Below are 15986 nucleotides of genomic sequence, written 5' to 3'. Positions count from 1 at the left end.
TTTTAAATTTGTACATGATTTGTTATATCTTTGCATTCCATTATTAATTAAATTATTATGTTTACTCATTAGAAATATGCTTATCTTGTATTTATTCATATAATTAAGTGTCACCTATCTGCAGTCAACCTGTTAGTTTTGCTGTACACCAATTGAAGATATTCTTTACCGCTATGGAGGTATTTGTCTTGTCTAATGTATTAAAAATGCCATCAGAATACAACCAAACCACAGGATAGCAATAAGTACATGGCAATAAGTCATTGTAAATCATCAAAAATAAATGCCATGATCACTAGGTTTATACAGGTGTTACTATAATGATTTTGTAAATGGTGATCAGCAACCAAATATTGATAATGTGGAAGTTACTGCCTTTTGCCTTGGTATGACTTCTCACTTTTTGCAGACAATACAAAGGCAGAGTACAGTAACTTCAAAATAGGGGTCAAAAGTCAAGTTTGAGCTCAAGATTTTTTTATGTAGATAAATTTCATTACTAAAACATCTAATTGCCAGATTTCCAGTGTCCTACCTATAAAACATTTGGCTGGACAACTAAAAAACTTTAAAGACATTTTTCTCAGTTCCACACTCTAGCGAGTTAAGGTCTTTTGCCTTTGTAGGGCAGCATAGGTAACCCCATGCAATGTATATCTTCCGCTAATTCGTTTCCCTTTTTGTTCATGTAATGTTGGTTCTATGATTAAGTCAAGTCGTGTTTTGTTTCATAGTCAAGTCATGTCATGTCATGTCAAGTCAAGTTTAGTTAAGTCGTTCATGTTTATGTTTTGTAGTCATGTTTGGAGTTAGTGTTTATTGGATCTCACTTTTATTAATAAACTGCACTTGGGTTCATCACACATCATCGTCTCTTCGCCAGAATAGAGAGGTACAGAATACCTGACCGACCAAAATGAACCCAGCAATCCAGCTTCTGCGTCTTCACCAGGGGAATCGATCCCTGGAAAATTATGTGGGGGAATTCTGTGCTCTGGCCTGCCGGGTGGACTTTAATGAAGTCGCCCTCAAGGACATTTTCCAGGTGAGACTGAATGAGCCAATCTCTTTCCTGATGCATGGTGGTCGCAGTCCCCTCAATCTGGCTCAGTATATTGACCTTGCCCTGCAGATAATTGGTTCTACGTTTACAGTGGGGGAGGCGGATGCTGAGCCCGAGTCCCACATCATGGCCTCCAAGCCCGAGTCCCACGTCATAGCCACCAAGCCCGAGTCCCACGTCTTGGCCGCCAAGCCCGAGTCCCACGTCATGTCTGCCAAGCCCGAGTCCCACGGCATTGTTGCCAAGCCAGAGTTCCTCATCATGGTTGCTGAGCTAGCGCCATCTTTTGCCCCGGATCCTCAGCCTGCTCCATGCCATGTCACAGCAATGCCTCAGCCTGCTCCATGCCATGTCACAGCAACGCCTCAGCCTGCTCCATGCTATGTCACAGCAATGCTTCAGCCTGCTCCATGCCATGTCACAGCCATGCCTGAGCCTGCTCCATGTTATGTCACAGCCACGCCTGAGCCTGCTCCATGCCATGTCACAGTCATTCCTGAGCCTGTTCCATGCCATGTCACAGCCATGCCTGAGCCTGCTCCATGCCATGTCACAGCCACGCCTGAGCCTGCTCCATGCCATGTCACAGCCACGCCTCAGCCTGCTCCATGCCATGTCACAGCCATGCCTGAGCCTGCTCCATGCTATGTCACAGCCAAGCTTCAGTCTGCTCCATGCAATGTCTCAGGCTCACCTCTGGTCAACGAGCCAACGCCCAAGCCTGCCATGGTCAACGAGCCAACACCCACATCTGCCACGGCCAACAAACCAGCATTGCAAACCTCATCCGTTTCAGAACCATCTCTCACTGGGCTATTTGAGTCGGAATTGGTTCCCGCCCTTGTGCCCACCCTGAGTTCTCCTGATCAGCCGGTCCCCACAAGCCACTGGCTCGATCATCGCCCTCTGAGATATCCCAGACATGGAGAAATTTCGAACCTCCGACTCCGCCTAGACCCTCCGAGCCCTGGATTCCACCTTGGCCTGTCGATCCCTCGACATCACCTCAGCTCTACGTCCCCTCTGCTCCACCATAGTCCTTCAGCCTGTCGGCTTTACCAGGGTCACTCCAGCTCCTCCTTGGTCTGTCGGTCACCTGGCTCTGCCTTGGCTCTCCGATCCTCCAGCTACGCCTTGTCTCTCCGATCCTTCAGCTCCACCGGGGACCTTCATCCCTACGGCTCCGCCATGGTCCTCAGCCCCACTGGCTCCGCCTCAGTCTTCCGATCCCCCAGCTCCGCCTTGCTCCTCTGAACCTCCGGTGCCGCCTTGGTCCTCCCTGCCTCCAGCTCCACCCTGGCCCTTCGAGACTTCGGCTACTCTCTGGGTATCCAGTTCTCCATGGTTTTGCCCCTCGAGCCTCTCATGGCTCCGCCTTCCATGGCTCCGCCCCTCAAGCCTCTCATGGCTCCACCCCCCATGGGCTCTGCCCTGGTCTCATGCTCCATGCCATGTTTTCACCAGACCTCGCCCCACACCTTGTTTCACCATGTTTCCATGTCCTGCCACATAACACATCAAGTCGCCAAGTCCCCCCCCCAAGCTCCCTCTTGAACTTTGTGTTTTTGTTTTGGGTGGGGGGGATATGTCAGGGTTGTATGTGTTTTGTTCCATGCCATGTTTGTGCCTGTTTCCTTGTCATGTGGTTTCATGTTTCCCTCCATGTTCATGTGTCTTGTTTTCATTAGTTTATTGTCTAGTTACCTTGTTATCAGTTCTGTCTTGTCATTGGTTAACTTGTTTGTCTTGTTACCCTTGTCAATGTATTTAAGCCTCATGTTTGCCATTGTCCATTGTCAGGTATTGTTTGTTAGTGTAATGTTTGTTCTATGATTAAGTCAAGTCACGTTTTGTTTAATAGTCAAGTCATGTCAAGTCAAGTTTAGTTAAGTCATTCATGTTTATGTTTTGTAATCATGTTTGGAATTAGGATTTATTGGATCTCACTTTTGTTAATAAACTGCACTTGGGTTCATCACACATAATCGTCTCTTCGATGACATTAAATTTTTACAGCATTAAAAGTTAAACTATTGAGCCAGTCAAAGTCAATTTGTTTTTTAAAAAATATTTAAAATTGCAATTATTTTTTTTACAGTAGTTTATTATTATTATCATTATTATTATTTTATTTGGCATTACACACTAAATAGAGTTAAACTATGAAATAATATTAATTATATTAGTTAATTCTATTAGTAGTAAGTCACGGAGACATGCAAAAGGCACCATTTCCTGAGAATGACCCATAAAGTCAATATTCAATATTAGAGTATTGAATATTGAATACTCAATATTCAAGTGATACAGTATTTGGTTTTTATTTCTACATAATTATACAGTATAAAACTCTAAGCTAAACATTAACAGTAATGCAGCAGATGATCCCTCATTTCTCTGAACACTTTGGGCATGGTGGAGGTGTCCTTCAGGAGGGCGTATATAATTATTTAAAAATTACTGCACGTATACAGTAACACAAGATTTAAAAGGAATGTTCAGGGTTCAATACATGTTAAGCTCAATTAACAACATTTGTGGCATAATGCTGATTACAACAAAAAGCTTAGTCCAGAAACACTAAAATACACATTGTTTCAAAAGTATAGTATACTTTTGTATATAAAAATATACACTGGCAGCCAAAAGTTTGGAATAATGTACAGATTTTGCTCTTATGGAAAGAAATTGGTACTTTTATTCACCAAAGTGGCATTCAACTGATCACAATGTATAGTCAGGACATTTATAATGTGAAAAATTACTGAATCAGAACTTCTTAAACTACTTCAAAGAGTTCTCATCAAAAAATCCTCCACGTGCAGCAATGACAGCTTTGCAGATCCTTGGCATTCTGGCTGTCAGTTTGTCCAGATACTCAGGTGACATTTAACCCCACGCTTCCTGTAGCACTTGTCGGGCACTTCTCACACACCTTACAGTCTAGCTGATCCCACAAAAGCTCAATGGGGTTAAGATCCATAACACTCCAATTATCTGTTGCCCAATGTCTGTGTTTTTTTGCCCACTCTAACCTTTTCTTTTTGTTTTTCTGTTTCAAAAGTGGCTTTTTCTTTGCAATTCTTCCCATAAGGCCTGCACCCCTGAGTTTTCTCTTTACTGTTGTACATGAAACTGGTGTTGAGTGGGTAGAATTCAATGAAGCTGTCAGCTGAGGTCATGTCTATTTCTCAAACTAGAGACTCTGATGTACTTATCCTTGTGAATAATAATTAAAAAAACTAATCTAGTGATATATATACAGTATATATATAGTGCTGTGATAAAGTATTTTCCCTCTTCCTGATTTCTTCTATTTTTGTGTATTTTTCATACTAAATTGTTTTAGACGAGATATAACATAAAACAATGGCAACCTGAGTAAACACAAAATACAGTTTTCAAATATATGTATATTTTTATTGAAGCAAAAAAGTAATCCAACACCTATATCACCAGTGTGAAAAACGAACTGCCCCTTTAAACTTAATAGCTGGTTGTGCCACCTTTAGCAGCAACAACTGCAACCAAACACTTCCGATGACTGGAGATCAGTCTTCTACAACACTGTGGTGGAATTTTGGCCCACTCTTCTTTGCATAACTGCTTTAGTTCAGCAATATTGGAGGGTTTTTGAGCATGAACTGCCCGTTTAATATCGTGCCACAGTATCTCTATCGTGTTCAAGTCAGGATTTTTACTAGGCCACTCAAAAACTTTAAATCTGCTTCTTTTGAGCCATTCAGAGGTGGACTTACTCCTATGCTTTGGATCATTGTCTTGCTGCATAATCCAGTTGCGTTTGAGCTTCAACTCACGGATTGATGACCGGACGTTCTCCTTAAGGAATTTCTGGTAGAGAGCAGAATTCATGTTTCCCTCAATTATTGCAAGTCGCCCTGGCCCTGAAGCAGCAAAGCAACACCATCACACTACCACCACCATGCTTAACCGTAGGTATGATGTTCTTTTTGTGGAATTCTCTATTTGATTTATGCCAGATGTAACGGGACCCCTGACTTCCAAACAGTTCCACTTTCGACTCATCGGTCCACAGAACATTCTCCCAAAAGGTTTGAGGATCATCAAGGCGTGTTTTGGCAAAATTCAGATGAGCCTTAATGTTCTTCTGGGTTAGCAGTGGTTTTCGCCTTGCCACTCTTCTATAGATGGCATTTTTGGCCAGAGTCTTTCTGATAGTGGAGTCATGAACAGTGACCTTCACTGATGTGAGAGAGGCCTGCAGTTCCTTGCATGTTGTCCTTGGCTTTTTGCGACTTCCTGAATGAGTCGTCGCTGTGCTTTTAGAGGAATTTTGGAAGGTTGGCCACTTCTGGGAAGGTTCACTACTGTGCCAAGTTTTCTCCATTTGAAGATAATGGCTCTCACTGTGGTTCTTTGGAGTCCCAGAGCCTTTGAAATAGCTTTGTAACACTTCCCAGACTGATGTATTTCAATCACCTTTTTCTTCATCATCTCTGGAATTTCTTCTAATCTTGGAATAGTGTGCTACTGGGTGAGACCTTTTAGCCAACTTCATGCTGCTGAAAAAGTTACATTTAGGTGTTGATTTGATTGAACAGGGCTGGCAGTAATCAGGCCTGGGTGTGTCTAGTTCAGCTGAACCCCATTATGAATGCAGATTTGGGAATATAGTAACTAAGGGGGCAAATTCTTTTGCACACAGGCCCAGTTGGTATTGGATAACTTTTTTGCGTCAATAAATAACATTATCATTTAAAAACTGTATTTTGTGTTTACTCAGATTGCATTTGTTTTATGTTAGATTTTGTTTGAATCTTTGAAACAATTTAGTATGAGATATTCACAAAATCAGAAGAAATCAGGAAAATAGTTTTTCCGCACACACACACACACACGCACACGCACACGCACACGCACACGCACACACACACACACACACACACACACACACACACCAATCAGCCACAACATTAAAACCACCTGCCTAATATTGTGTAGGTTCCCCTCGTGCAGCCAAAACAGTGCCAACCCGCATCTCAGAATAGCATTCTGAGATTATATTCTTCTCACCACAATTGTACACAATTGTCTAAACACTTTGTCAGTTCGAACCAGTCTGGCCATTCTCTGTTGACCTCTCTCATCAACAAGGCATTTCCGTCCACAGAACTGCCACTCACTGGATGTTTTTTGTTTTTGGCAACATTTGGTATAAATTCTAGAGACTGCTACATGTGAAAATCCAAGGAGATCAGCAGTTACAGAAATACTCAAACCAACCTGTCTGGCACCAACAATCATGCCACAGTCCAAATCACAGTGATCAAAATTTTCCCCATTCTGATGGTTGATGTGATGTGGTTTATGCACTCCACTGCTGCCACACGATTGGCTGATTAGATAATCGCATGGTTTAACCTGCCAGATGGGCTGGTTTGAGCTGTCATATGCTCGTTCACGAGAGGGTGGAGTTCAAGCTGCTTCTCGCATGACGTAAGCATATTGGCATGTCGATATCGTCGGATCCCTCGGATGTCTGAAATCAGCAGGGGAAAAATGTTCATTTTATGTTTTAAATATCAATCTTTTTCTTACACACACACCTAGCGTTTCGCTTCAGAAGGCATTATTTAATGCTTTTGTGTTCTGCAGAAGAAAGAAATTCATACACATCAGGGATGGCATGAGGGAGAGTAAATGATGAGAGAATTTTCATTTTTGGGTAAACTATCCCTTTAACACAATTAGATATGAAAGAAGCAGTAACATCCTGTCAGCACTGGACGTGAGCATTGTGTAGCATCAACAGCATATCTTTCCCATTATTATCAATGATGCTTTCTACACTAGAAGTGTCCGTTGTGGTGCACTGTGTAGCGCCAACAGTAAACAGATGCCCCGTTCTATTGGTGACGCGCCGCAGAGTTACTCTAACCTCTTTATCATACCGTCCGTCTAAAAAAAACGTTTACTTACCATATATCATACATGTGAACCTTTCTGCCATGAATTTTACCTAATTAAACAACTTCTGACTGTTGCATTAAGGCCAGCTCATGATATTTCTGGTCTCTAGTCTACTTTAAATACTTTTGTTTCTAACCACATGTATACACGGTTTTAGCAACAATAACACAACAATAATAATTATATAGTAAGTAGATATTTATACCAGTGGATTTCCATTGTAAATAAAGTATAAAACAGGTTTTTCACCCATTTATCTGTCTTCTCGAGCTCACAGCTGATTGGTTCGTGCTGTCTGTGTGTCATTTAGAACATTCACTTCGAGGCTTTCAGTGAAGACAGCCTCAAGCCTTTAAGCAGAGACGTGTCAACAGATGTGTCCAGTGTAAACAGGGTGTAAGAGTGGTATGGGCAGTATGCCATTCTGAACTCGGCTGTTCTCTCCAGTGCTTTTAATGTGGAGTTCCAATTTCAAAGCGGTGCTTGATACTGGCGAAGTGGATAGCCACAGCCTGCCAAGCCATTAATAATGTGGGGATGAGGGTTTAAGAGATTTAATGCACATTGCAACGAATACTCACCTACTGGGAATAGTTCTTTCAGTTTTCAGTCTTTCAGTTAGTCAAACTCCCACTTAGACTTTGAGAAACATTTAGGGGCAGATTCACTAAGAATGAATAAAAAACCTGTGTCTTATTCACTAACCACCCAGTAAAAGCACAGGTTTTTTTGCATGCGCTATCTGCATTTGTTTAGCGTCCGAGTCAAGTCAAGTCATTTTTATTTGTATAGCACTTTTCACAACACACATCATTTCAAAGCAGCTTTATAGGAAATCATGCATTAAAAAAATAAATAAAAAAAGTGAAGGTGACTGTGGCAAGGAACACAAAACTCCAAAAGATGTTGGTTAATGGAGAAAAATAAAATTCGGAGAAATCAGACTCACTCTGGGGGCCAGTTCCCCTCTGGCTAAACAACATGAATATAATGGCAAAAAAAAAACCCACTAAAGCCACTAAAGGAAATAGTGATGGTACAACACAAGCTCAGAGCTGATTGGTCCGTGCTGTCTGTGTGTCATTTAAAACATTCACTTCGACTCTTTCAGTGTAGGCAGCCTCAAGCCGTTGCGCCAATACACATGTTGGGCCTCATGTGTTCAGATAGAGGACAAAGGCAGGCCTAACACAGTCGTAAAACCTAACTCAGGCCCCCACATATCAAGTCATAAATTATACTGATATAAATCGCGCCAAAATCAAACAAAGGGAGTCCAAAACAGACTACAAATCCCATGAAGCCTTGCTCACTAAAGGATTGAACTCTCAACTCCTATTGGATGAGGCACACGACAGAACGCACCTCAACCATGACATCATCAGGAGTAGAAATACCTCTGAAATGCTTCCGGGATTTGCTTCCAGCAACTTTGCTCACCGTGTGTAGACGCAGCTCTTCGCTGCTCTCAGGTGCAGCCTCGTGGCACAAGGAAGTAACGTCCGACTTGAAACTGTGGCCATACAATCTCCATCTCGCTGGACGGGTTGAGATTACTCTGTGTTCCACCGAACACTCTAACGGATCCGAAGGAGACCGCCGAGCAATCTGCATCTTCATCCATTTGCCTGCAGAAGTGAAGAGAAAAGATTTCTCTTCCCTCTTCAATCAAGTCAAAGTCACTGATTCTCCACCAGCCCGCCGAGAATCAGCAGCCGTACCGCCCGCCGACAGAGCGAGGAAACGGCCTCCCGTCATCACCCGAGCCTCGAGGAACCAAGTCTGAGTTAAAGGACAGATGAACACACATTCTGCATCCTCATGCGATTCAAGTAAGAGGTTTATGTCTGGGCAGAGATAGAATATTATAGTGTGTTATTCTTGTGTACCAAGATTATTACTTGTACAGTTTACGGACCGCCATGTCCGCTCATTATTAATACTCAGGGTATTAATTATCACAAATTTGATTTGCTGTATTGTGGTCCAACCACATTGGACTGTTGTGCATTTCCACCATCACGGGTGAGACCGGCAAACTGAGTTTATCCATTAAAGAATCAAAGACCGGGATGGTTTACGAGCCGTCCACCGCGTCTCTGAGTGATAAACTAACAGCTGCTTTCTCTCCCACGATCACGAAACCTGCTTTGGGGCCGTCACTTTATTCTCTCTCTCTCTCTCTCTCGTACTAACCACACACACACACACACACACACACACACACACACACACACATACACGTGCACGTGATCCCTCACAAACATTCTCGGACACATTTTTGGCTAGTAGATAGCTTCGTGATAAAGCTCAGCTTTGTCCCTAAGCTATCGTACAAGCGGATACACGCGGTAACTGGTAGACGCCATTGACTGGTTTCTCTCCGCCCACATTCGCGGCCATATTCCCTGGCCGGAAGTCTCGCGTGACATACTCCCCACGAGAGTCACGTCCGCCATTTTGTGCGCGTCCCTCCTTACACACACACACACACACACACACACACACACACACACACACACACACACTCTCATACACACACCTTATGTGTAATAGGAGTATTTTAGTTTCCATATCTAATCATATCACTGTTTAGTTTGTAGTTGTAAGTCAGAAGTTTATTGACTGCATTGTATTAATTATTAATTGATATTACTGCATAAATAAACTTTGTTATATTACAAAGAGAAGTGTTTTGGTTTGTTTTGCATACACCTGTGTCATGCTGACGGGATGTCAGTGCTCGGATTCAAGCCTTCATTCATTGTTTTTTCCAGAAAATCGATATTCTTCGGATTTTCCTAAGAAAACAATCTAATATTGAGACTGTTATACTATCTGGTTATTAGTCCCTGATTCCAGGGTGGTGCCCCGTCAATGTTAATCCTTATTAATATTCTATTGATTTTTGATAATTGATAATTATCTTTGATGATTGTTGAATTTGAATGATCAATAAGCTAGTGTTAATTTTAATGTTTCATCGATGTTAACAATTAACGATTATCTTTGATAATTGTTGATTTAAAGGATTAGAAAAGCTAACATTGATTTTCATCAATGTTCTATTGATTTTAATAATTATCTTTGATAATTATTAATTATTGCTAATAACCAAACCTGCTCCTAAACGTAGCGCACTACATTTACTGGAGCCCCATATGAGGTTTTAATGAGTTAGATTCAATTAATTAATTTAAATATGAATTAATAACTAAAGAAATAATTATTAATTATTTCTGATAGTAACACTGATCTAAACAACCAGTAAAGCACTACACACATCAACGGATGTGGTAATAGCGCAATCTAAATTGTGGCAGGCAATTTTTGTGAATGAAGCGCAATTTAAAATTAATTTATAATTTATAAAAATTAATTATTAATTTAATGACAAGGAATGACAATGACTTCATTTAAATATTTAAGATGCAGCGCAATGTCAGTGCTGATTGCGCCTGCAAAAATAGATTGCGTGTGGTCAGTAAATAAGACCCAGGTTTTTACACTGAAATACCACACGCAAAAGCAACTATGAAACTGCTGTTTAGTGTTACTTGATTTGATGCTATTTTAGTGTATTTCTACCTTTATATTGTGGAAGGCTTTGTTTGGAAAATGTTAAAACACATTTTTATTACATATTGTTTTGTTTTATTTCCAAAGAAAAAACGTAAAGGTGTTGTAAGCGATTTTAGTGTTCTGAAATTTTCACGTGACTGAGCCGTTGAATTAGCCATGCCCCCTCATTCCAAAATCCTGCCCTCCAAAGATAATATCGACAACAAAACTGAGCAAAAGAGCAGCACTGTTTGTTCTTGTGGCTGTCAAATTCAACAGTGACACAATAGCACCCTCAACTGACAAACATTATGAATCAAAGCCTCAGTGATCTGCTTCAAATACAACACTATGAGAATGAGCAAAATGTGACAGGTGAAAAGCATCAATGTCCACGGTCTGCAGACACATTTTTGTTTGCTGTTTACAAAGTCTACAGCTGTCACAGAGAGCGGTGAGATATCTCAAGACACTTATTTCATTAATTTCTTTAAGGGAGTAGGAAATGTTTTTGCATATTCATCCATGAAAAAAATCGCTTACAGCAACTTTAATGTGTTTTGACAGGAAATGAAGTATATATAGAGCCAAATTTAAGCATTTTTAAAATCTGCAGTTAATCGCGATTAGCAATGAAAAATCATGAGATTTATCACGATTAAATATCTTAATCGAACTAAATTATTGATATAAAAAAATATGTTTTACTAATAAGAAGTACTGTACATAGCTGATGTATTTGGAACTTTTAGTAAGAAATTATAGATTTCTGTAATTGCATTTTGAACAGAAATGAATGACATATCATTGAAGTTTCAGATATCTTTTATCAGTTTTCAGAATTGTTAAAGTTTTTATATCAAAAAAGGGTAATGATGTCATTATTGATATCAAGAATGAATGTTTTCATTTTTTATAATGTTTTACTGCAAATGTAATTAATGATATAAAACAATAGCACTTTCATCATTAGTAATTAAATTGCTGATCACAAGAAAACTGAATTGTTCATATCTATATTTCATGTCCTGCACATGATTTAAAGTTAATTCGGCTTGCCATAATCCTGCACTTGACTAAATTCGAAAGGGCTTGCCATACAGGGTCACGTCCCCCAGCAGGGCCCTTACTTTGTCTTATCCAGTACTACAACACATTTAACCCCTCTTCATGCATTAGCAGATGTCGATCTCCAAGTTTCTAAAAAATAAATCTGTATTTTTGAGAAACTTGGAGATTGACATCTGCTAATGCATGAAGAGGGGTTAAATGTGTGTGTGAGGACTGGACTTCATTCTATTGTAATGAGAGGGGGGTTTAGCATATTGAACTCACACAAAAAGATCCCCTTCAGCTCAGTATAAATACCTCAGTCCTGTGACCAGGCTGGTAAACAGACAGGGAATTCATATGATAGTGATGTGTCAGTTATCCTTGTGCTAATCAGAAGTATTTAAACCAGCACTGTGAGTCAACAAACAGACAGAAAGACAGACACTCAGACAGACAGACATACACATGTTGACTGAGTTCCATTCTTGGTCTTGGTCATACTGACATTGTCTGCTGTTTCCTAAGCCATTTAAAGACTTACTTCATGAATAAACAAAATAGCCTTTCACAAATCACATGAAGTCACTACACTCTCCCTGCAGTTGGACACACTCCTACACCAGATCAAGTTCATTTGAGATCTCTCAGAAACTCTCAGGATCACATTACTGACCTGTATTATTTGTTTGTTGTAATGATTATACTCTAATAACAACAATATATATATATATATATATATATATATATATATATATATATATATATATATATATATATATAAGGTTAGGGTGTAGGGTTGTACACCTTAAAGTTGAATGTCTGCCAGTTCTGGAGTTGTTGTGTCCTGTAACAGCTGAAGAGAGATGGTTTCCCCCATGAAGATCTTCAATTGATCGACTCCAGGCTTTAGATTTATCCACCGAGTTATCTGTGCTGTTCTCAGAGCAGTCACCATCATATCTGTAAAAACAAAGAGGTTATAATTTTGAAGCATTTACTTTAGTCTTGTACAACCAGCTAGCATGCAGTGTACTGTATTTATCTGTGGTCATGGGACTTTTGCATATATGCACTGAAAAAAAAAATATGGTGATGGTGAAAAAGTGAATGGTGACCAGAAAGCACATAAAGGCAGCATAAAAGTAATCCATACGACTCCAGTGGTTAAACCCATTTCTTCAGAAGAGATATGATAAGTGTGGGTGAGAAACAGATCAATAATTAATTTTTTTTAACAATTAATCTTCACTTCCAGCCAGATCTCCTATGCACGAATTCACGCAGCCTGTTGTGTCACATAAGCGTGATGGCATGTTCAAGTGAGATTGATAGTTAAAAAAGTTTTACATTTTGATCTGTTTCTCACGCACACCTATCATATCACTTCAGAAAACATTAATTAAACCACTGGAGTCATAAGGATTACTTTCATGCTGTCTTTATGTGCATTTGGAGCTTCAAAGTATTGTACCCTGTTGACTTGCATTTTATGGACCTACAGAGCTGAAATATTCTTCTAAAAATCTTCATTTGTATTCTGCAGAAGAAAGAAAGTCACACACATCTGGTTTGACATGAGGGTGAGTAAATGATGAGAGAATTTTCATTTTTGGGAGAACTGTCCCTTTAAATGTAAAGTAATCAGTAATGTGATTACTTTTGATGAAGTAATCAGTAATCTGAAAAGGTACAAATTCTGCACATTGTTTTCTGACAGTGTATTTGAAAATGTAATTTTAATTTTCAGTTTTAGATTACTTAAAGTAAAATAAAGAAAATGGCATCATAATGTGCCCGGATTTTGCCAGATTTTGTGGTTAACTAGTGATTTGTATTGTTGTGTGTAAACAGTCCTGGTCAACGGAACACACACTCCACAAAAACATGATTCTTATCATGCTGTTAAGTGGTAAGGTTGTAAATGCGGTCTTGTGACTTGATCTGATCTCTCTCTCACACACTCACACACACACACACACACACACATATACACAGAATGCAACAGTATGACATGCAGTCAGTGCAGCGGTCTGCGTGAAAGGAGGCATTGTGTTCATTGTGCTGGTGTTCTGTAGAATCACGTGTGACTTACGTGACAGCGCACTGTGCAAACGAAAGATACTCAACCAACACGTCCAAGCCTTTGTTCTCCTCATTCAGAAACTCACGCACCCACCTAAATGACACAGACACACACAGAGAGAGAGAGAGAAAATAAGAAACAGAAACCCTTAAAAAAGGGTAACACTTTACAATCATTTTCTCTTGGTTAAGGTTAAAGGGATTAGTTAATGATCAATAACTCATTTTCAGATGTATTATAAATCATTGATATGTGGTTATAAGAACATGAATAAAAGGATGATCATGCAGTACTTTCTAAATAGTGAGCCAAAGTACATAACATATTATACATGCTTAATAACACTTATTGAACATTAGTAACTTTAAAACATTATTAAAAATGTACTTTGTTGTAAAACGGACACATATGAAGCATTAATTAGACCAACATTAGAAACCTGCATATAAAGTTCATTATGGTTTAATGGTCATCAGGCCTTATTATATGATATATGCTGTGAGTAAGCATGAAGAGCTGAAAAGTGTATTTACAGAGGACTTTAGGCAACTAGGACTAGTTAAAATCATTCTTTTGACATTGTGACAAGAAAAGTGAAAACACAAGTGAGTCAAGACAGTACAGTCATGAATATAAACACAAAATGACATAATCCCTCCTGTTAATCTCACTTTAATGGCCTGTTTTGCTGCATTGTAACATAAATAGTTAATTAGGGCATTTTATGTTTTTGATTAATACAGTATACGTATGAATAAGTGTACTTGTTAGTAATATTTAAGTTAAAATGCTCACTATTTAGCATGCATCACATGAAAGCAAATATTTTTATTAATGTTTTAAAACTGCATATTAATGACTTACAATGCATTTGTAAATGAATTATTAGTCATTAATAAACCCCCTTTTATAAACCCCAAAAAAGGCTCCTAGGGGGATTAAAGTGCTGTTGTGTAGATACCGGGGCAATAGATATAGGGCACAATTTGTCAACTAATGCAAATAATTTTGAGACAGCAAGATGCTTTTTTGAGTAACAAATTAAGATGATGCTTACTCAAAATAACTTTTCAACCATTTCCTGTTAATTTCAAACACATTTGGCATTTTATTACATCTCAAGTATTCTATAAACAAACTAATCTCTATTATGATTGAATGACTCAATGTGAGCCCACTTTGAACATTTTTCATAACAAATCTATTCGCCTCACTTAAGAAAAACAATGTGTTTAATAGGGACCTTTAGCCCCTGCAACAGGGGGGCTTTTTATCCCAAATATTATCCTTTCACTTACTGGACAGTTATTAGAAAACTGTTTGATTTAAAGACCTTAAACAAAATTGAAAATGATAAATAAGTATTTTGTCAAAAAACAAACAAACAATTATTTCAGGGATATTCACTAGCTACATAAATTTGCAACATTTAAAAAAAAATATTAAATTAGATCAAATTGCCTCAAAATCAACCTTTGGACACCACATGCAAAGATCTCATGGATCAGGAAAATTTTCCAGTGTATAGTGACAAACAGGTTTTTAGGAAATTAATGTGGTAGTTTTTGTTGCTATTTAGTGTTTTGGGTGAAAACAAAATCAAAGGAGTCTTTTACCTCGCGGAGCCTTTATCCCCATTGTACCCTACTGTGTAAGTATCATGGTAAAGTGATGGTTTATTTGATATCAACTTGCAGTCAAATATTTGGACACATCTGTTCATTTTTCATTATGACTATTTTACATAATTTACACAATAATTATCATGCATTTAAGAATAATATTAAAGTTATATCGCAAATGGAGAATGAAAATAACAGTGACCAAAATATGTTAAAAAAAATACAAAAACAAAAATAAAAACAATCTCTCAACCTACTTGAGAATCTTTTTTAAACTGTATTGAAGGACATCCCTGGCTCTATTTTAAGAGCACTAGCACTAAGCACAGCACAGCACTATGCATTAAGTCATAAGTGCAAAGTCAATGGGCATGGCCATGGTATTTTCATGCAAGCATGAGTTAAGTCTAGGCACAAGTGGTTTTGGCGAAATTGCATGCACAAAGCGTTAATGGGCTGGATCAAGTGCAATTTAATGTGGAGGTTCTTCTCCAGTTATTGAAAGGTCTGCGTCCTATTACATACTGTAGACTATTCCCTGTCAAGAACCAGCGATACAAACAAAGACAGCACATTCATTAGAAGCTGGTAGTGAAAATGGATTGTATGCAAGGAGTTAAAAGAATAGAAATATGGACTAACATTCTTTTGT

At 39.0% G+C, this 15986-nt stretch overlaps 1 protein-coding gene across 4 annotated transcripts in view; it reads right to left on the bottom strand.

Annotated features, from left to right (window-relative positions):
* The window catches only part of LOC127448058 (formin-like protein 2), a 149966-nt gene that overhangs the window by 68120 nt on the left and 65860 nt on the right, over window positions 1-15986 (bottom strand). For 3 of the 4 annotated variants that reach the window (XM_051710325.1, XM_051710324.1, XM_051710326.1), the window contains exons 5-6: window positions 13722-13805; window positions 12434-12589 (exon numbers count right to left, since the gene is read on the bottom strand). In XM_051710325.1, coding sequence (XP_051566285.1) covers window positions 12434-12589; window positions 13722-13805 — 240 coding nt within the window. Of the gene's footprint in view, window positions 1-8455; window positions 8686-12433; window positions 12590-13721; window positions 13806-15986 lie in introns of those variants that run through there. The other variant, XM_051710327.1, reaches the window with a different exon arrangement.

This window comes from Myxocyprinus asiaticus, chromosome 11, assembly GCF_019703515.2.
Source record: "Myxocyprinus asiaticus isolate MX2 ecotype Aquarium Trade chromosome 11, UBuf_Myxa_2, whole genome shotgun sequence".
NCBI lineage: Eukaryota > Metazoa > Chordata > Actinopteri > Cypriniformes > Catostomidae > Myxocyprinus > Myxocyprinus asiaticus.
Note: the sequence above shows the minus strand (reverse complement) of the source record. Positions and strands in the feature narration are given on the sequence as shown.